This window comes from Pelophylax lessonae (genome assembly GCF_965119305.1).
Source record: "Pelophylax lessonae genome assembly, chromosome: 3".
Classification (NCBI taxonomy): Eukaryota; Metazoa; Chordata; class Amphibia; order Anura; family Ranidae; genus Pelophylax; species Pelophylax lessonae.
Genome location: NC_138770.1, coordinates 313,898,592 through 313,921,641, shown reverse-complemented (window position 1 = coordinate 313,921,641; position 23,050 = coordinate 313,898,592). Strand labels below are relative to the sequence as shown.

Here is a 23,050-nt window from a genome sequence, read left to right as displayed (position 1 = left end):
TATCGTCCTAAGCCAGAAAGGTTCCACAATTTTTCTTTTATATGGTATTGTATGAATGTATCAGATCAGTATGTATGTTCCCTTTTCCTTGAAAATCTAGTATATGCACACTCTGAGTCAAAGAAGTTTCCATTGCGTAAGCTTTAAGTGATTCTAACCGTGAAAAAAAAAAAACATGCTCCTGTTCCTTTAGGGCACGAGACATAGCACAGTGCTTTTGCCATATCAGTTGTCCCTTTCCATGTTCCTGGCTAATCTTGCCTTTTCTTGTGTGTACTGACCACGCTTATCATGGTTGCTGATCCCTGATTGCATGGTCAGATTTGCCTCCATCATCCTGCTTTGTAGTCTCTGCATCTCCCCTCCCTCTCTCCCTGTCAATTCCATAGTCCGTGTGTGAGCCGATCTCCTCCTCCTGCCTTGATTGGTTATTCTACCTGGCGCTGCTCATCCCCTTTGGTAAAGTGGCTGTAAAACATCTAATATATCCTTTTATCCTCTCTGTTTCAGGAACATATTAAGTACAGTGTGTATATATTTTTTTAAATTTATAAAGCTAAACACCTTCTTTGAACAGCTCTGCTGGGTGGTCACATGTCCTCCCTCTGCTAGCTTGCATACGTCAGAGGGGAATCTCAGCCCCTCCCACTGTGCTCCTTAGGTCGAGAAGGAGAGCAGCAAGAGAACATTCTTTTTAGCTTTATAATTTAAAAAACACCCTGTATAAAATGTTTCTAAAACAAAGAGGTTAAAAGAATATAATGGATGTGACTTTACAACCACTTTAAAACTGAATTCTAGGCAGACATAAGATACAAATTAACTCGGCTATGCAGTCATAAATACATTAACCCTTTTGCTGCCAGGTCCATACGTCGTACTGACCTGACAGCAGGGGTATCACACACAATCGGGTGGCTGCAGCCACCGGGATTGTGTGTGAAACTGACAGGCAGACTCCTGTCAGGTGAAGGCATTCGGGAAGCGGCGCTGCGCCTGATTGCTCTCCCACACACCCCGGGTACTAGCAGCCCCCCGGGTTGCTAGTTGCAGGAGGGACAGCCTCCTGTCAGGTGAAGGCATTCGGGAAGCGGCGCTGCGCCTGATTGCTCTCCCACACACCCCGGGTACTAGCAGCCCCCCACCATGCTTACCGGGCACTGCTTGCTCATCTGCAGGCCTGGGACCAACATGGCAGGTGCCAGTGGCTGCTAGGAAGGAGAAGAGCAAACACAAGTCCGCTCTCCTCCCTTCTTGCTGTGACCCAGAAAGCGATGTCTGTGGTCAGCATCTTGGTGTCCCCGGCTACCTCAGCTGGGAAGAAATGTTTTATAATACTATCTGCATTGCAAACCATTTAGGCTAGGTTCACACTGTAGACGGATACGACTGACAGCATGGGTCCGGTGCGTCTCTGTTCTCCGTTTCAGTGACGAATTGGGCCCGAATTTTTGTCTGAATTAAGACCTGAAACAAAACCAAAGATACACTTGACCTTTGTAAAATTTGCTCCATAGCCACTCCAGAGATATGTGACTCGGCTCCATTGAGAGCCGGATACATTCTCCTGTCATGCGAATTGGATGCAGGGAAACCCGCATCCAATTCACACTAGTATAAACCCAGCTTCAGTGGAGTCCAAAGGAGACATGCAGGGCCAGACCCTGCATATCTCAATAGGGAGAACCTGTCACCTAATAATAATCACATAGGTGAAAACAGAACGGGGCAATGGAGAGGAGGAGATAGAGTTGTTGGTAACACTGAAGTAGCGCTGTGATAGGTAGGAGGAGAACGAAGATAGAGCAGAATCTTGGAGGCCAAGGGAACAGTGTATTAAGAAGGAGCGGGTGGTCAACCGTATCGAAGGCCGCAGAGAGGTCAAGTAATAGGTGAATGGAGTAATGGCCATTGGTTTTAGCAGTTAGTAAATCGTTAGTGAGTTTTAGTAAGGCAGTTTCTGTGCTGCGAGCGAAAGCCAGACTGTAAGGGATTAAGAAGGTTATTTTCACTGAGGTGGGAGCTAAGACACTTGTAGACTAAGCATTCTAGAAGTTAAGAGGTGAATGGGAGCAGTGAGATGGGTCTTAAGTTGTGTTCAAGTTGGTGGGGTCCAGTGAAGGCTTTTTAAGTATGGGAGTGATCTGCGCATGTTTGAGGGGAGGGGAAGGTGCCACTAGAGAGTGAGAGATTGAAGATGTGAGTGAGGGAGCATAGGATAGAATAAGAGGGTGACTGTAGTAGTTGTGAGGGAACAGGATCCAGGGGGCAATACGTGGGCATCTGAGAAAACATTTTTAAGCTCTTTAGTAGTAGACAGTTCAAAGGAGGAGAGTGTTGACTGTGCTGTTAGGTATGTCGGGCAGGGAAGATGTATGCACAGTGGAGGTGTCCTCATGTATTGTATCAATCTTGTCTTTGAAGTGATTGGCAATCTCTTGGGCAGTGAGTTAGTGGGTAAAGGAGGCTGGGGATGAAGCAGAGAGTTAAAGGTTGAGAAGAACCAACGGGGACTAGATGACGTGGTATTATCGAGAGACCCAAAGTAGGCTTGTTTAGCAGCATTGAGGCATTATTGTATCTAGGGAGGGCATATTTTTTATAGGGTGAAGTCCTGCAGGCATTTGGTTTTACACCACAGTCGTTCAGAAGCACGGCAATTTCTACTGTTGTCAGTTTGCCAGGGTTGCAATGGTCGGCGCCTTATTCTGCGTGTAGTTAGAGGAGCAAGTGCATCCAGTGATGATGACAGTGAACTGTTGTAAACCGAGGTGGCCAGGTCAGCAAAGGACAGGGGAGAGATTGTGATATAGGTTGTCAGTAGCGGAATAGAGAAGAGAAGGGTTAAAGTGACCAAGGTTCCTGCAAGTAATTGTTTGCTGCTTGGAGGGATGGGTGATTGGTGGCAAGGATACAGTGAAACTGATGAGGTTGTGTTCAGAGAGAAGAAAGGGGGTGTTGGTGAGGTTGCCAGGAGTGCAGGGGTGGGAGAATATAAGGTTGAGTGTATTACCATTGAAGTGAGTGGAAGTGTGTGTTCATTGGGTTAGGTCAAAGAGTTGTAGCTGGGCTGTTAACATTGACAGGGATGTTGAAGTCACCAAGAATGATAGTGGGTATTTCAGAGGAGAGAAAGTAGGGTAGCCAGGCATCAAAAAAGCGCAATACTGGTCCAGGAGGCCGATAAATTGCTGTAATCCTCAGAGAAATGGGAGAAAACAGACGAATACAGTGCATCTTGAAAGAAGAGAGGGACAGACAGAGAGGGAGGGAAAGGAAGGACTTAGTAGGTGCTTTGTAGTCATAGAAGGAAACCAACTCCACCTCCTTTCTGTCCGTTGGGTCTGGGGAAGTGAGTCCAGTGGAGCCCGCCATAGGAGAGGACAGCAGGAGAACCAGAGTCAAAATTTTGAAGCCAGGTTTCAGTTATGGCGAGTATGTTAGTTCAATCTTATTTTATTGAAAGAGAAGGGTTTTACAGGGTTAGGGGAGAAGCATGGGGGTATGAAACAAATAAATTGTTCAGGTATGACACATGGTAAACTGTGAGTAAATGCATACAACAATCAATATCGACAAGTGCAAATAAGGAACCCAAACCGCATGGCGAGTATGTTAAAGCTATAAGATAAAAAAGGGTCATGCACAGATGTGAGCTTGTTACAGAATGAGCGGGCATTCCAAAGTGCACATGAGATTGAGGGGCTGGTTTTAGGAAGCAGAGGGACAGAAATTAAACTGAGTGGATTGCCAGAGGAGGAGGGGTGCCGGATATGTAGTTTCCAGTTAGAAAATGGAGGACCGGGATTTGGGTACAGAAGTTTGTCGCCATTCTACAGGCACACAAATTTAAGGTTTAGCATGTTTGGTATCTATTTACTCAGCACAACTTCACTTTAGTGTATATTTTCACTTAAATGTTGCGTTTCCTAGACCTTTTGCGGTAATATCCTGTGCCCAAAAAAATTTGAGCTACCACTATTTGATTCTCTAGGCTGTGTACTTTCAGAAAAAATAAAATATTTGGGGTTTTACATCATCTTTAGGGCTAAAATGTATGTTTTTAACATGTGCAAAATACTGCTCTGACAGCGAAAAGATTAAATCGATTTTTTTTATAATAGCTTATGTATTTGCCTCCTGCATTTCCTGGTCAACAGGAATGGAGTGTGAGAGAGAGAAGCAGCAGAAGGAGCCAACCTAATTTACTGACATGAAGCAAACTGATAGCAAGAGAATCAAAAGTGACCGATATGAGCACATCACTGTGCTGCTTCTTTCACTGCCCAGTCACAAACTGGGTTGGATGATGCTGGCTATCAAATTAAAGACGTATAGCTGCAGAAAAGAGTACTACGGGGGAAATCTCTGGATTAAAGGAAAATAATGCCGCAAAAGCCTTTTTTTTTTTTTTAATGGTCTTTTCTTTTTTTCCTTTGCTGGAGCTCTGCTTTAAGTTCCTTTGCTCTTTACCCACCCCTACAATAAATTGGGTATTAAATTCAGACTAAAGTGAAGTTTCAGCACTTGTTCCTTTTAATATGCGTACATTCAATTTTGGGCAATAAGAGAGGCATCTTTCAAATAATGTTTCTACAGAGTACAGTAGAACATTTTTACATTGCACTGCGAGCTAGTAGAGACCCAACAGACTTTCTTTCCTTTTATCCCTTACCGAGTGCTCTGCTCTTGGTTGGAGCTGATCCTGTATATTTTTGTTGTACGGTTCTGAACACAAACACAATCAGTGCTCTAATAACGTGTGACATTATAGCAATCTGTCAGACCTCGGGCGGTAACCAGAGGGGCGTTACGTGCCCAGGAATCCAAGGGAATTGGTTACAAAGTGTTGAAATCCTTCTTGAGAGACTCAAAGTGTAGTCTGTTACAGAAGTAACTCCTATATACTTGGGATGGAATGTATGTATATTCTCTATTTATATGTATATTTATATACCCTCTGAGAATGGTACAATGTCAGCGGTATTAAGTAAACTGGTAAACATTCCACAGTGCATGCCCTCTTTCTTAGATTATACTTGTACACGTTCACTAGTGCGCATGCATACATGTTTTTGTAGATTGCAGCTTGGATTGCAAAACTGATTTATTTTTTATTTTTTTCACCATTCATAAAAAACATGTTTATTGTAGAGCTTTGGAATGCTCACCTGGTTGATTTTTCACTGCTTCTGAAATTACACTGACGTTTTATTTACATATTTTATGGCCTCTCCTACAACAGTCAGTGTTAGTGTACTGAGGTTTTTAGTAGCTTATTAATCTGTATCTTGTTCTATCCTCTAGTGGTTTTGTGATTTATTTATTTATTTTTTAATGCCAAAAGTATTTGGCTGCCTAAAACAAGTCATGCACAGGCAGATCTTTCATCAGTAGAGGCAGAACTATCTGATTGCTATTCTTTGAACAATGGAGGAGCCCCAATACCACCGCAACAGTCAAAGCTGTCCAGCAGAAGTGGCCTTACGACACTTCACTTTTGTTATGGTCTAAAGCTTATAAAGTGCTGTTGCTCTTTATCCACTTAAGGACCAAAAGGTTTTACCCAGTTTTTGCAAAATGGCACTGCGTTACTTTAAAAGACAATTGCGCAGTCATGCGATGCTTTACCAAAATAAAATTGTCTACCCCCCCACAAATAGAACTTTCTTTTGGTGGTATTTGATCATCCCTGTTTTTTTTTTGGGGGGGGGGGGTTGTGCTTTACACAAAAGAGCAACAATTCTGTAAAAAACAAAAAAACAAAACAATATTTTCTACTTTCGGCTATAAAACATTCCCAATAAAAAAAAAAAGAAAATTATTTTTTTTATTAATTTAGGCCAATATGTATTCTGCCAAATATATATTTTTGATAAAAACCCAAAGAAGTGTATAGTGATTGGCTTGCGCAAAAGTTATTGCATCTAATAACTAGGGGATAGATTTATGTCATTTTTTATTTATTTTTACTAGTAATAACAGTGTTTTTTTAGTGTGACTGCGACATTGCGGTGGACTGACAAGACCTCTTACTGACCCTTTGAGGGGACCAGTGACACTAACAGTAATCAGTGCTAAAAAAAAATGCACGGTTACTGTACTAATTACACTGGTAGTGAAGGGGTTACCAACAGGGGCGATCAAAGGGTTAAGTGTCCTAGGGGGTGCTTTCTAACCGTATGGGGGTTGTACTCCCTGGATATGAACATAGAGATCCGTGTTCCTTGTTTACATCGGCAGATGGCAGTCCTGTCTCCATGGGGAGCGATCGTGGACCTGCTAATTGGCTCCCCCTCTAGCCAATCTTCACGTGGGCGCACACACCCCCACTTTCTGTTACACGAAGCGCCGACCTGCCGCAGTAAAACCTACGGTGGCTGGTCAGCAAGTGGTTAAAAATGTTAGTTGGACTTAAAGCAAAACTGAATGTAAAAAATTGTGAACATGCAGGCTTTTTATTGCAGAAAAGACATGCAGTGTACACTTGCCTGCCTAGTTGCAACCCACTATGGAATTTTCACTGAGTTGCACATGTGCAGCTCATTTAACATTCTGGCACAATGCCAGTGTGCGGGGATTACCAACCAATCATAATGACCAAAGACCAGCACACTCAAGAACACAGGGAGAAGATGCTGTCAAGGGATCTTGTTGAACAAAGTTAAATATGTGGGCCTTTAGTTCTGCTTTAACTTGTTTATCTCTTACTTTAAAGGAGAAGTATGGCCAAAGCTTTTTTGCCCGTACTTCTCATGTGGGTCACAGGAGAGCACTTTTGGTCTGCACCCCTGTGACCCAGAGATGTCACAGAGCCGCTGCAGCCTCTGGAAGGACCACAGCCATCATGTCCAACCAGGTGCCCCCCTGAGGGGTCCCTGTCCTCTCCGTCACTGTGGAGGAGGAGGATTCGTCCTCTGGGTCAGCGCGGGACCGTGCTGCGGTGGACGCACTTATCAGCTCTGGTAAGGAAACGTTAGATTTGGATGATGAGCCCCCCTGTCGGGTAAGCGTGTTTCCTTCGGGACCCGCAAAGCCCAAAAATCGGGTCAGGTTTTTCCTTGTCCTGAGGAGTTTCACGAAACAGTGAATGACCAATGGCGCCGTATCAAACATATGCTTGTGGTGCCCAAGAGATTTCAGTACCGTTATCCTTTTCCGGATCCGGTGGATTCTCCCTGGACTGTGGCTCCTAAGGTGGACCACACTGTTTCCAGGTTAAATAAAGTCACTTTAATGCCCGTGGGGGATTCCCCGGTGTTTTAAGGACCCGGGGGATAGGTGGGTGGAGACAAGGCCCCCTTAGTCGCACGGCTGTCGGCGGTCGCGGTTGCAATCTGCCGCATTACTTGGTTGAATAGCTGGTCAACCGACCAGTCTTCCAAAAAAAAAAAAAAAAGACAGTGACGGACATCCCTGATGCGGGGAGTCGTCTTTTGGGGGACTCTCTGGATGAACTGATCACAGGGCTCGCTGGGGGTAAGAGCACTCCTTTGCCCCAGGTGGCTAGGGGAAAATCGTCCCGCGCCAAGCGGGGTCCCTCTTTTAAACCAAACCAGGGGTCCTTTCGTAAGCCCGAGACCAGTTCACTTGGTTCGGCGTCACAATCCACCTCTTCATAAAAGGGACACCCTCACCCGTACCAGGGGTAAGGGGACGTCTGAGTGGTTCCAAGAACCTCGTTTGTACTAGATTCAGGGTAGGTGGGTTCACAAGCTGATTCGCTCAGGATGCAAGATCGACTTTTCGATCCTTCCCTGCAGACAGGTTCTTTCTATCAAACCTCAGGTTGTCGTCAGACCCACTCGAAGGTCTCCGGGGGGGCGGTGCAAGTCATGTTCGCCCAGGGAGTCCTTATACAAGTACCTGTGCAGGACAGGTTTCGGGGTTTTTACTCCGACCTATTCACTGTCCTCAGTAAAGAGGGTAAAGTGCGTCCTATTCTGGATCTGACGTCCCTACACCGCTAGGTGTGGGTGCAGAAGTTCAGAATGGAATCTATCAAATCCGTGGTGGTGTCATTGAGTCCAGGGGACTTTCTAGTCGACTTGCAGGATGCATATCTCCACATCCCTATTTTCAAGGGTCACCAGGGCTATCTCCGCTTCATAGTAGCGGGGGAGCAATATTCAGTTTGTGGCGTTGCCCTTCGGCCACGCTTCGGCTCCCAGAGTCTAGACCAAAGTTTTGGCCCCTGTATTAGCTTTAATGCGTTTAAAGGGGATTGCCGTCCTCGGTTATCTGGACGACCTCCGGTTAGGGTCCTGCTCAGTTGCAACCCTGTCGCAGGATCTGTCAATGACATTCCAAATGCTTCAGGAATTTGGGTGGACCATGAACTTCCACCAATGGACTCTGACACCGTCAGTGCGTATTCAGTATCTGGGCATTATCCAGGACTCTGCCCGGGCTCGGGTGTTTCTACCAGAGGACTAACTTTGGGTTCTACAGGAAAAGATCAAGTCCCTCAGAGACAGGGATCTCTCCTCCCTGCAGACCCGTATGCGGTCCCTGGGTCTGATGGTGTCGGCCTACGAAGCCGTTCCGTTTGCTCAATTTCATGCCAGATCTCTACAAGCAGAGATCTTGGCCAGATGGGACAGGACTCCTCAGTCCTTGGACATGAGAATTTTTTTTTCAGTCATCAAGTGAGACTAGACCTCTTGTGGTGGCTGCAATTGCCAGCCTTGACTCAGGGCCGGTCATTCCGGCCTATGTTATGGACAGTGGTAACCACGGATGCCAGCCTTTTTGGGCTGGGGTGGAGTATTGGGCAGGTTGTCTGCCCAAGGTTGGTGGTCTATGGGGAGGCCTCAATCCCACTGACCGTGTTGGAACTTCGAGCGACAAAGCTTTGCTTGTTCCGGTGGACTTCCCGACTTCGGAGCTGTCCGGTCCCAGTACAGACGGATAACGCCGCGGCAGTGGCTTACATCAATCACCAAGGGGGCGCCAGAAGTGCAACCGGGTGCCCTTAGAGGTGATAGAAATTCAAAATGGGGCTGAAGCGCATGTCCTGGCAATTTCTGCCGTTCACATTCCGGTTGTGGGGAATTGGCAGACAGACTACCTGAGCCGCCAGGCCCTGGACCGGTGAGAATGGTCCCTACATCCAGAAGTATTCCGGCTCCTGTGTATCCGGTGGGAGACTCCGGACGTGGATCCGTTTACGTCCCGTCCGAACAACAAACTGACAAGGTTTGTGTCCAGAACACGCGATCCTCTGGCGGACGCCACGGATGCGTTGGGGATTCCTTGGCATCAGTATCGACTGAGGTATGCCTTCCCTCCGATTCAACTGGTATCCAGGTTCCTTCGCCAAGTGGCGTCGGAACAAATCTCGGTGGTTCTGGTGGCCCCAGACTGGCCACGTCGGTCATGGTGCATAGTCATCATACAATGGCCGTCGAAGCTCCTTGGCGGCTACCATTGCGAGACTATCTTCTGTCTCAAGAGCGGATCTTCCATCCTGCTTTACGGTCGCTAGCTTTACCGGCGTGGCTGTTGAAAGCCACGTCCTGAGGGATGGGGGTCTTCCGACTGTGGTTATCCCTGCATTGCTGAAGGCTCGGAAAGCGGTTTCCGGGACGATTTATCATCGCACCTGAAAAGCCTATTTTGCTTGGTGTGATTTGCGGGGTTTTCACCCGCGTGGCTTCTCAGTAACGAAGGTCTTGCCCTTCCTGCGGGAAGGGGTAGATCAGCGTTTACGCTGGACAAGATTGTGGGCCAGTTGTCGGCTTTGGCCATCCATTTCCAGCGTCCCCTGGCGACCAATCTGTTGCTTCGCACTTTCATTCAGGGGGTGCGTCATTTGGCTCCCCCAAGGAAGGCTCCGTTGCCTCCTTGGGTCTTGCATTTGGTGTTGTAAGTTTTGAAACTACCTCCTATTGAGGACGTCTGAGATATTCCTCTGCCTGTTTTATTCAGAAGGTTGCCTTCTTGGGCGCTATCACATCTGCTCGCAGAGTGTCCGAGATGGCAGCCTCGTCTTGCTGTTCACCTTACCTGGTGCTACATAGGGTCAAGGTAGTCTTGCGACTAAACTAGTCGTTTTTTTTGCCCAAGGCGGTCTCTTCCTTCCACCTTAATGCAGATATTGTTCTGCCTTTGCTCTGTGCTAAGCCTGAGCATCCTAAAGACGTGGGCTTGCAGTCTTTAGCTGTGGTACGGGCTATTAGGGTTTACCTATCTGTCACGGAGTCTATCAGAAAATCTGATTCCTTGTTTGTTCTTCCTGAGGGAACTCGGAAGGGCTTCGCTGCGTCCGCAGCAACCATTTCAAAATGGATCAGTCAGATTGTGGTTCAGGCCTATTCCGTTAAGGGTCAGGTTCCTCCTTTCCCTGTAAAGGCTCATTCCACTCGGGCCATCGGGGCCTCTTGGGCTTTTCGCCGTCAGGCTTCTATGGCTCAGGTGTGTAAGGCGGCGACTTGGTCGTCTGAGCACACCTCTGCAAAGTTTTACAAACTTGATGTTTTGGCATCCTCGGATGCTTCTTTTGGCCGCAAAGGTTTTAAGTGCGGCAGTTGTTAAGAGTTTTTGGCTCTTCTTTGGTTTTTTTTGGGTCCTGTTTTTTTTCCAGTTCCTTTTTAAGAGCAATGTTTTTTGCCTGGGGTGGCCTTCGTTACCTCTTGATGGTTGCGTTTTTCCCCACCCCTCACACCTTGGTACTGCTTTGGGACATCCCAATCGTAATGAATTAAGAGCGGCGACGACTGTCAGAGGACATAAGAGAAAATCGAATTTTTGTAAAATCTTAACGTAAAATTATTTTCTGAGTCCTCTGACAGTCGTCGCCCCCGCCCCTCTGGTGTCTATTTTTATAGATATGGGGTTGTGTTTGCCTTGCAGTACTGCTTGCTACGAAACTGATTAGATACAGGAAGTAACTGAGGGATAATGTCTGTAGGACAGCCCCCTAGAGGTGTGTCTGGTTAAAAAAAACTGTCAACTGTTTAATAACTGCCTAGCTTACTCCTAGAGTGCACAGCCATTACCCAATCGTAATGAATTAAGAGCGGCGATGACTGTCAGAGGACTCAGAGAAAATAATTTTACGGTAAGATTTTGCAAAAATTCTATTTTTCCGAGCTGCTTTAAAAGGATGTTATTGAGGGTAAGGGGGATACTCTCAGCTAAAAAAGCCTAGGCTTCTCTCCTTTGAGGGAAAGAATAGTTCAGTTTGTTACATCCAGGATTCAGATTCTAAAGCCAAGGAGGAGGAGCACTTTCAGCTACAAACCCTGGGCCGTAAACTTTGTGACCCTGGTTTGGCAGGTCGTTTTCACAAAGTGTTCTATTCCCAACTCTCTCCTTGCTTCATGTCTTCCACACTTTTGATGTCACTGCTATTATTAGCAGACCTCCATGCAGCTCCCGCAGGTCTTCTAGAACAGGGTGTTATCTTCATAGTTCCTGTCTTCAAAAAGGTTTCATAGGTTTATTCCATAATTTTTCAGTTTCATAATCCAAAGGGGTCAAGTGCCCCATCTTGGATCTCAAGGTCCTGAATGTCTTCGTTCATTACCAAAAGTTCAACACAAGGCCTGTCATTGTCTCCCTTTTATTAGGGACACTTTCTTGCCTCCATAGTCATCAAGTATGCGTACTTGAATGTCCCAGTTTCCAGCACATCGATTGCTATTGCCAGTGACTGCCTTTCACTCTCCCACCCTGTGTGTTCACCATGGTTCTAGCCCCTGTGTTTGACTTGTTATACTCCCAGGGCATCTCTGTTGTGGGATGTCTGAACAAGTTTCTATTGAAGGAACGGTTGGCACAGATCCTAACCAAACAGTGTGGTGCGGATGGTTCAGACCCTGAAAAAGGTATGGTTAAAATCCTGAACCTGCAATTCATAACCTGAGATATCTGGGTTTGATCCTCAAGCCAGTGTTTTTTACAATACCAAGAAAAACTTCAAACTTTCTGCTACCAGCCTCCAGACTTTTCAGGCAATCAACTCTTCCCTTTTGCATGAGAGTTACATGGCTAATGGCAGCCTCTTTTGAAGAAGTCTCTTCAGTTTATTCCCATCCTTTTCAACCAGTAGTAAGTGCTATTAGGGTGAAATATCGGCGGTTGTACTAGTGGTCCCTTTTCCATGCTCACGTGCTCAAAACGTTTAAAACTAGTGCAATTTTTTATTTTTAAAGTTAGTAAACAGATAAAGTTTAAGATTTTCTTGAGGGTAAAATCCCAAAATGAGCAGCTAGCATACATTAGATACCAGGGCACTTGTGTGGGAGCACAGAGAGGAGTTTTTTTTTTTTTTACACTATATAGTAATTTAATTATTTTAATTATTATTTAATTAATATTTAATTTACAATTCACAATGGAATTGCTTTGTGTGCATGGACATTTCTTCTGTGGACACACATACTGGACTGATATTAGTTCTGTTTACTTTATCAATCAATATTAACCATTTAAAAAAAATCCACTTTATCCAATTTTACAGTATTTTTAATCTCTGAATCATATTTGTATGGAACTACAAATGTCAGCATACATCTTAACTTGTAGCTAAGGTTTATGTTGTTACAGCTGGAGTAGTGTCATGTAGTCCTATTTCTTGCATTGTACTCGATGCAGATCTGTTGAAACTTCCCTGTCTTTTATATTTTTGCGAGAACTTATTGTAACCCAGAGTTTCTATTCCTTCTACAGAACACCCGAACAATGTCCAAGTGTAGTATCATTGCTGTCCGAAAGCTACAATCCTCATGTGCGGTATGGAGCAGCCATGGCTTTGGGCATCTGCTGCTCTGGTACTGGGAATAAGGTAAGAATTACATTTCTTGTTGACTCTTACCTGAAGCCTCATTTACAGCATATATCTTTGAATATTATGTGAACTTGTAAACCACAATTTCTGTCTCATGATTGCAGGAAGCCATTAATCTACTTGAACCAATGACAAATGACCCAGTGAATTATGTGCGTCAAGGTGCGCTGATCTCCTCTGCCCTGATCATGATCCAGCAGACAGAAGTTACCTGTCCAAAGGTGTGTGAAAACAATAGGATAAGGCTATGTGGCAATATGTTGTTTTCTTACTGAACTGTAAAGAATTACCTTACAGACTCGAGGTTGGTTTTACTCATGTCTCACCTTGGCTATACCACCTCTTGTCAATCTGCGCATAGACTTCATTGCCTTCATGGTTTTAGTTAAAAATGTTCTTTAACTCTACTGCTGCATCTTATATATGCAACCTAATTTCCAAGCACTGTACTGTTTTTTTTTTTTTTTTTTTCTCATTTTTGCCAAGATCTGCATACTATGTTTCATTACATGCTTGTCTACATGGCTTCGGTAAAGCTTTTCTTCTTCCATGGAATGTTCTATCCTTCTCCATTAAGGTGCACACATACAGGTGCAGGAGGGTGAAGTACATCCAGAATCTGTAAATTTAGCACTGTGGTAAGAAGTTGAACTGGATCGGGCAAAGCAAACACTTTTACATGGACTTCTTGAGCCATTTAACTCTGTACACACTTTGCAGTCTGTGGGCCTCTGGGGCCAATACCACATGCCACATTTGGACTTCTGATTTTAAGGTCTTAGATTGCTTCCTGTCTTTATAATGTTTAGAGTGTATCTATTCCAATAACAAGATTTAATTAATGTGCATTAAGGGACACAGCATGGTAATAATAAGCAACCTAGGGTTTATACTGCCACTTACAGGAGAAATGGACCTTAGGCACATAGAAAACTAAAGGCCAGTCCCCTTGAAGTTATAAAACACTCCCACCTCACACATTCTCAGGTTTGCTTAGTGTCGTTAGTCAAATTGATGTCTTTCCTTTCCGCTATATATTTTTTTCTTGAATTGGAAGATTTTTCTACTATTAACTGCTACTGCTAGATTTGGACCAGATATTGGAATCCTGGAAGTCTTTCCAGTTAGCCAAGGAGTACAGATTTTCTCCAGTTCAGAAAGTATTCTGTGACTGTCCTGCAGTCCGCATTGACAAAATCCTTCTGTTTTCCAGTTAGCGCATGACTCTACTTTTCAGGTAAGGGCAGTTTATTAGCTGACAGGGGAGTAGTGCAAACTTCTGATTTACAGTTCTGGCTAGGCACTTGTAAGGGGGATTAGTATCTCTTTCTTTCTCTGTACTGGGTTATACAATTACATAGTTTTGTTTTTGTGAATGGAAAATGCCAATTTTTATTCCTGGTTGAAAGGGGAGGGTTGTTCAATTCTGCTTCTTTTGATTTTGAAGAGAGAACGCTTCTGTGAGTAGTGCATGCTGGTTGTACCCAAATTGATTGATCGATTTGGGTACAGTCAGCCTGCCCATAGACAATTTGAACCTTTAGACAGCCAGGTTATTGGGAACACAGCAAATTGAGCAGCAGACAGTCCATGTGCACCTGGTGCTCTGCCTGTAGTGACTGTGGTCACTTTCCATAGGCTACTATTCTTCCGAATACTTCCTAAGGTCTGCTAGTTTTTAGTATTTCTGGGGGAGTTTGGTAGCTTTTAGTTAAGGTGCCACATTCTTCTGAAGCTTACAACATGTCTGGTGCCAAACAGAAGGGCGGTCACATTACTGCAGTGGGTAACCCTCCTATTCAGGACCTAATTTGCACTGTGTAAGATTGTGCTTGGCGCATGGAAGGATTTTGTGTTCTGCATTTTGCACGAATCCCAGCCAGATCCACCTGTTTCGGAGATCATTTCTGACGTTCTCCATCCCCTTTACACCCCCTTCATTTTCAAGTAATTTATTACAGTGTAGGTGTCTTCTGTTATGGAAAGATTTATGTCTTAGTGCAACTTGTTGCTCCTCCTTATCAGAGGTGTAAAATGTTCACCTCCACTTTTAGCAGGAAAATATCTCATAGAGCTATGTAATATTTGTGACCCTATAGGATTTTCTAGAGAATTCTTTGTTGGACACGGAGTCTGCCCCCACCCCTTCTTTTGAAGGATGAGATTTTGCCAGATGAGTTTCAGCCACCAACTGTTTCATCAAACAAAGGAAACTATATTCTTTTTAAATTAAGCATTGTTCTTCCTAATTTGGAGCCATGTATGGTGCCTGGGCTTGTTTCTCATGTACGCAAACTTTCTATAAATGTATTTCCTCATCGACCCTTATTCCATGTTAACAGCGCTCGAAACATTCATATAGAAGATGCTCTGTCCTTTAAGGACCCTACTGGCAAGAAATTGGAAGCAGCCACTTTTTGGCGGGAGCTGCCTTTTCAACCCATGCTCCGCTTTGTACTTCTTTCCCAGACCTTTGCTGACTGCTTAAAATCTTTAACCAGGGACTAGCCAGCTTCCTATTGATTGTGCTGATTATATGATTGTAAACTTTTATGTTCAGTGGAGATCAGGGTGCTAGCCTGGTTATGTCTTGGGTAAGCCTTTTTCTGTCCAGATCGGTAAAAAATGTTTTGTTATGGCTACCCTTTTGGGAAAACAGTATTTTGGGCTCCACATTAAAAAAATTATTTACAAAAACTTGATGGGTGAATGACTATTTATCCCAGACATGTAAAAAAAGAAAACAACTGTTTCTTCTTCTTCTCCAAGTTGGGTCCAAGTTCCCTGACTCACAGGCCTTCTCCTTGGCCTACCAGGGTTTTAAACATCCTTTGCAAATCAAGTGATCTAAACATGGGGTAAATTCACCTCCATATAATGGGCCACCCTCACAGATAACCTGGCCAATCCTGGAACATCTGCTGCTTGCAGAAGCCGACCTCCCTGACCCTGCACTTCAATGTTTCTTTCACAATGTTGAAATTGGAGGGCTTCAGATGGATCCTTAACATGGGAAAAGTCCTCTTTATTTCCGGGTCATTGCTTGGAGTACTTTCACATACTCTCCTGGATACCCCTTAGGCTAAGGTCGTCTTTCCCTTGGAGAAGTTGAAATAACTGCCGGATCAAATTCTGCAACTTCAATCCCTATGTCTTACCTTTCTGCAGAGTTGCATGCGTGTAAATGGTATTGGTGGTATCTGCCTTTTTGAATCCATTCTATTTACTCCATTCCACTTAAGAATCTTTCAACTGAACATTCTTTTGGCATTGTATAAATGTAGTCTGTCGTCTGACGAAGTGATTCAGTTATACAAACAAGCCTCTGTCAGGTTGGCTACTACTCTTCCCTTTGTAAGAAGCCAGGTTTTTTTCTACCCTTAAAATGGAAGATAGTCATGATAGGCCTTAGTCTTATTGATTGATCATTTTACACCTGCTGACTTTTTAGGATTGTTGGTCTCAGTAGGAATTAACACTTCTAATCAATATTTTGGAGTTAACAAGCAATAGATCTGTCAATACTTTTTTACTTCTAATTACTTCACTGGACTTTACTTCTGAATGGGCAACCGGTCTTGGTTCATTTGGAATGCTATATTGATTAAGGTACAATTGATTCGGTTATGAGCAGACAGCAATTTCTGCCGTACACATTCCCTGGGTGGAAAACTGGTAGGCAGATTTTCTCAGCATACTATATCTGAACTTGGTGGGGAATGGTTTCTTCATTCAGGGATGTTCAGGGAGACATATGTCTGCGGTGGGGGTTGCCAGTTGCAGATTGCAGATTTACAAATCTCTTGTTTCAACAAGAAGCATGACAGATTTGTTTCCAGGACACGGAACCTGACCATGAATATGGCGCTGTATGAGCAGTATACCCTTATCTATGCTTTTTCTCAGCTAAAATGTTTACCTCTTCTTGCTTAAAAGGATCCAGTCCAAAAGCATTCCAGACATTCTCATAGCTCCAGATTGGCTCGGAAGACTGTGGTACCTCTTGTTTGTTAGTCAACACCCTGTGGCCTCCACCAGTTCAGGCACATCGGTTATCTCAAGGACAGATTTTCCACCCTGCATCTCGGTTAATGGCTTTGCCAGCCTGGCTGTTGAATCCCAGGTTATGAGAGAAGGGGCATTTCAGATTCTGTAATCATGACGTGCCTAAAGGTAGTAAATCATCTTCCTACAAGATTTATCATTGAATGTTGAAAACGTGTTTCTTAGTCGTACAGTACGGGATACCTAATCTGTAGTCCTTACCACTGGGTTATATGCAGCTGCCTTTCGGTAATTGTACACTAGAAAAAGACTGCTGAGACATCCCCCCTATTCCACCCCTCCCACTCCCAGATAGCCTTAGGTTTTGCTTTTGTCCTTAAGTGATGGACCTCTGCTGAGAAAAACTTACCTTCCTCCTTTGGGAGTTTATCCCTCTTTGGGGATGATCCTTCTATCAATATTCCTGCTACACCATAGCCATTGAAATTCCTACTGCATCTTCTCAGCAGAGCCTTGAGGGACCATTTTCAGACCCCCACCAGATTGAAGGAGTACTAGCCTGCAATGTTGCTGACATACTGAATCTCACTTTAGATCAGGGCTTGACAAATTTGCCTGAAATCTAGGAGCCAGCTAAAAGTTAGGAGCCAGTTTTTTTTTTTTTTTTTAAACTAACAACCAAGCTTTATTTTTAAAAAAAAACTGATACTAAATTTACCTATAAATACGACTATAACCCCGCTCTCCTCTATAGGGCAATTGGATGGAAACAGACCGTCTGTCTGTTTCCATCCGATGCCATCTGATCCGATCCACAGGATGGATAGAAAATAGAACCACCATCCGTCTGTTTTTGGCGGACAGGATCAGATGGCGGCAGATTACCGCTCCATAGAGGAGACTGAAGGGTCCTATCAGGTCTGCCTGAGAAACTGACAGGCAGACCTGATCAGACAGCCTGTGTGAAAGGGGCCTTCAGCTGTGTGGCTGTGGCATGGCAGGGAGATGATAAAAAAAATATATATATATATATTTTTTTCAATAATTGAAAAAAAAAAATTATTTATTTTTTAAATAATAACCACACTCCCTGTCCATTTACCTTTTTAAGCAAAGGTAAGTGGACAGGGAGATGAAGCCTGCAAAAACTTCCATCTCATCTCCTTTGGGCAGGCATTGAGAACAGGCAGTGGAAACAGGCATTGAGAGCAGGCAGTGGAAACAGTCATTAGTGACTGCTTGTGAAACTCCCGGCCACCTCAAGAGGGCGCCAGTTCCCCGTTGGAAGCCTCTCTCATCTCACAGAAGAAGGCCGAAAAGCCGGGGCCTCAATTTTCGGACGGCGTGGTAGTCCGTGCACTTGGGGAGCAGGTGGGGGGCGCAAAAGGGACAGGACACCTCCTGCAGGGCACCCCAGGCGCCAGGTCGCTAATTCTAGTCGCCAATGCGACCTGGCGCCCGGGGTTTGTCGAGCCCTGCTTTAGAAACTCCCCTTGGCCCACAGTGCAATGTAAGGCATTAATTGCAGGGCGCCTTACAGTCCAAGTCCATGGCCTGACTAAAGCAGATCCCCTGTCTGCGAGCAAAACTACAGTAAAGAATACAGGACGGGAGCCCTTTAAACATTCCTGCCCTAGATGCCCTTTATCTCCTAAACCCCTTTGGGGCTAGCAACCTCTGGTGGTCACATCTAATAGTCAGGAGCACCGGTTTGATTTGAAATGTTGGCATCATGTCTTTTATTTGTGTGCCTGTGCTCAGCGCTGCTGTACCTGCATTACCTTTCCATCGTGGAACCTAGTGCGCTTATGCCACCTTGCTCTCCATTTGGTTAAATGTGGCTGTAAACCCTGCCTCTTTCTGGATGTGATTTTTGAACCGTAACAGCTCCAGGTTCGCCTTCATTTTCACGGTGCAGAAATTTCTCCACACTACTGGGGTTCACATCAGCCTACGGTTTGCTTGGCACTGTTACCTTCCCTTTACAGATTTCACAAGCATGTTGGATCACAAGTGTGAGGGAAATGGGTCAGATGAACTCACTAGCTCAGGCTCAGTACCTAGCTCAAATGGAGTTGAAACAGTTCGGGCCCTAGTACCCTTTACTTTGATGGTTGCCTCTGATCTGACTCCCTGCCTTCCTCTGGCCATTCTGCTGGCCTTTCTATCATCCAAGCTTCCTCTTTCCTATCCATAGAGGTATTGTCTGCCACAAAGTCAGAAGTTGTGTGCAGAATTTTAGGCCATATCAAGTCCATAGATAGGAGTCACAGCTGTTCCCCTTCAACATCACCTCCTGAATCAGTCTTTCGCTTTTCCTTTGAGCCTAAAGAGGAGGTGATGGCAAAGAGGATGACCCCCTCCCTTCTGAGGAATTGGTTCAGGATGAAATGCCTGTAGTGAAGATTTCATCCAAGGATACAATATCTTCCCCTTGATGATGTACACTTGTGCTTAGCGTTAGAGAAGCCTGAGTCTGCGCACCCAAAGGTTTCCAGCATGATGTATCTTAAACTGCCTAAACCACCTATGACTTTTATGGTCCAATTATTGATAGCGCCAGTCCTGTATGGGGACAGCATTGTTCAGTATTGAGAAAAGTTTACTACGAAAGTGGAACATGGCAGCCTGTTGGGCTGGGGAGCAGTTGTAGATGTTCTCTCGGACAGGGGAATAGGCAGTTAATAGGCAGGCTGAATGTACCAAGTTGAACGGTTGATCAACTTGGGTACAACTAGGGGTATAACCAGCCTGCCAGATTTACTTCTGATTATCACAAGCGACTGCAATAGCCACTAGCAATCATTACTGTCTTTCTCTTATGGTTTTACTGGATGGAATTTGTATCCTCCTCCTTCCCAAAATACATTACACTAACTTCTGTTTCTCGTGCATGTTTTGACCATCTTCCTAAAATATTTTACATCCTGGCTCTGGCAATGTCGGGGAGGAGGGGGCACCTTGTTTATCTTTATTTCTTTCTTTCAACCCTGTGCCCCATTACACCCTCTTCCCCTTCTTCATGGGTGGATCCTCGGCAGGGAACCATACCTTTTTAGGCCTCATGCACACTGGACGTTTTTACAGCTGCTGTTTTTGGCATCAGACGTTTTTTTTTCCTGCAACTAGTAAACTCCCCAGCATGTTATCCTATGTGTCCATACACACATAGGCTGTTATAAACAGTTTCTGGCGGGGGTGTTTTCTGGCTGGAAGTTTTTCAGCTGTAAAAACTCTTAACTCTGATAAAAGCTTAAATGCTGAAAATTGCTTAAAAAAAAAACCTGGCTATTCTGCCTTTATCAATGTTTTTGAACCATAATCTTTTGTGGGGGTATTGTTTAGCTAAAAAAATAAACAACTCTACAGCTGAAAAATGCTACTGCAAAACAGCGGAAAAACTCCTACAGCTACAGTTTTCTACTGGCGTTTTGATGACGTCCAGTGTGCATGAGGCCTTATAGTAAGACTATCACCCTTTCTCCTTCATATCGCCACGTCTTGACATGCTTCTTGTGCTGCTTGCTCTGCCATTGCTAGGTGGATTAGTTAAGTTGTCATTTGAGTTTGATTTGAAGAACAGTGTTCCTACCTCCCTCTTAAGACACGCTCTATCAGGTTAGTTAGTGCTTTGTCCTTTCAGCATCAGGCATAGGCCACCTTTTGGCTCTGAGAAAATCCTTTTTCTCAGACTCAATTAAGGAACACACCTATCTCCTCTCATATGCTATGGTTGTACTTCTTGCTACAACTGATAAGGTGTGAGGTTGTAATAGTATATTTAACAGTTGGAAAGGGAGTGGGATCAAAGAAAAGGACATTTTTTGGGTTTACATACATTTCATTTAAAGGAGACTTGATGTAACTCTAATTAGCATGGCATTTTACAACCCCCCCCCCCCCCACAACACTATCTTGCTCTTAGTTTGAGACTTGCATTTCATCTCACACTGACTGCCCTAACCATTTATATTTACACTGGTAATATCTCACCCTTTCATTCAGTTCCCACTTTTTTTTTTTTTTTTCCTCCCCGTTTTTTAACCTATATCCGTAGGTTGGATACTTCTTTGATCATTCTCCTATTTAAGTTCTGGCGCCTTTTACAATTCAAGCTTGTCTGTATTTTACTGATGCACAAAGTGAAGCAGCCCAGTGAGGTTTGCAGACTGACTTCAATGAGCTGTAATAAGGGAAGCACGTGGACCACAACTTGTGGATCCACTACAACATGGTCTTGACACTGCTTGTGTACTTAAGAATTTTTCCCCTTCATAAATATTACATCAGCTTTCCATGCCTGTTCTAGCTGGTAGTCTATTACACTTATTCTAAATAGCTCTTTGCCTAACTCCCTATGTTTTTTTCTTGGACACAGATTGTTTTCCTACCTTGGTATGCAGCAGTCTGGGAGAACTTCATGCCAAAATTAAATAAACAGTCTATAAAAGAGATAATAAAGTCTATGTTTCCAGAGGTAGATTCAAGTAAAGAACAGAATCTTTATAGTGAGCTAAATACTTGCACCCACAGCCTCCTCTTGGATGATCATTGCGTAATGAAACAAATGGAGGTTGAGAGAAGCAAACCTCCATGCCAGGAAGATACCCTCCAGAACAGCATCGTATCATGACTGTAGTAAATCTAAAGACCTCATCGCCCCTTTACTTGTCAGTATGCCGTTACAAGCTGTAGCAATGACAATACTAATGTCCGGCATCCTGAACATGGTCCTTCAAGCAAGCAGGCGCCACCGGAGCATTAGGTCTGGTGCGCATCTGCCTCGTTGTATTCCTGCTTCCTAAAGATATGATTATAGTTCAGAATGCAGAATGTGCAAGGAGATGTACTTGTCACTCTTGCTACGTGCACCTATAGTGTTCTAGTAGCAATTGTATACGTGAAATGTACTTCTCTGTATTAAAGAGTAAAGACGCATACCTAATTAGGAGGGCTTATGAGCAAACCATATCTGCTGGATAGGCATGTATTTCTAAAAAACAATCTTCATTCTTTAACCTAAAAATTGCCATAACCATTTATTGCAAATATAAACTTTAACAGTCTAATTTGGTAAGACAAAGAACAATGTGCAAACTGTGTATTGCACATGAACCACTCGTTAGTCCCCTTTTTGACTGTAGTAAACTGAAGTTTGGGGTTGGTAGCGGTTAAGTGCATTTTACACTTTTATTATTGCACTTTGCATACAGTTTTTGCCTATTGCTTCTGCGGGCTTTGCTTTATGATTTAAATTTTCTCCCCTTTAAATCTGTTTTTCAGGTTAGCCAATTTCGACAGTTGTACTCCAAAGTGATTAATGACAAGCATGATGATGTCATGGCAAAGTTTGGCGCTATACTGGCTCAAGGAATCCTTGATGCAGGTATTTGGAAAGTGTTTAGTGTGCAGATATGATCATTCATAGTTTTGTCTGTAATTCATAGGCCTTCGCTTTTCAGTCAATTTTACTGGAAGCCATCCAGTGCCCAAGGGGTTATTCTCATTGCGGGGATGTCACTTGTATACATTACTTTTCTCTAGAAGCCAGCAGATAATGGCTTTATAATGATATTAGATGACTGCACCTGGCCCCTTGGCGGTAATGGCCTTGCCTGCTGCCCTCTTCACCCTGCTCTGATGAAAGAATTGACTGGCCTTCAAATGCTGATTTAACCTTTCCGCTGCCACACACAGTTTATTCTTGCAATTAACTAATAACTACTCTTACAAGGGTTTGTATTTTGAAGAGGAATAAATGCACTGCGCTTTTTTTTTTTTTGTGCAGGTGGACACAATGTTACCATTTCACTGCAGTCTCGCACTGGCCACACTCACATGCCATCAGTAGTAGGAGTTTTGGTGTTCACTCAGTTCTGGTTTTGGTTCCCCCTTTCGCACTTCCTATCTTTATCTTTTACTCCAACCTGTGTAATTGGCCTGAATAAAGACTTAAAGGTGAGTGCCTTCAGCCCCATTACATATATATGTATAGTAGATAGTTTTGTTTATTGCATTTCTCAGTTTCAAATCGGTGGGTTCAAGTTGTCATTAATTGTAGCAGTGAATGAGTTACAGTAAATGTAGTATCACAAGTCCCCCTAAACTTAAAAGAGAAATGCATAATCCTCTTACAGACCTTATGATGCCGGATCACTCCCCACTCATTAGCAACTCATAGTAATGATAGACAGCACTGTTAATGAGATTTATTAACTCCTTCCTGCTTTGTACTCCTTTCAGAAAGGTGTT

The 23,050-nt window shown here is 44.0% G+C and overlaps 1 protein-coding gene across 1 annotated transcript in view; it reads left to right on the top strand.

Annotated features, from left to right (window-relative positions):
- PSMD1 (proteasome 26S subunit, non-ATPase 1) overlaps window positions 1-23,050 on the top strand; it is a 140,825-nt gene that overhangs the window by 94,179 nt on the left and 23,596 nt on the right. Inside the window, exons 17-20 of the mRNA XM_082251678.1 lie at window positions 12,676-12,790; window positions 12,898-13,014; window positions 22,082-22,184; window positions 22,587-22,756. Coding sequence (XP_082107804.1) covers window positions 12,676-12,790; window positions 12,898-13,014; window positions 22,082-22,184; window positions 22,587-22,756 — 505 coding nt within the window. The remainder of the gene's footprint in view (window positions 1-12,675; window positions 12,791-12,897; window positions 13,015-22,081; window positions 22,185-22,586; window positions 22,757-23,050) is intronic.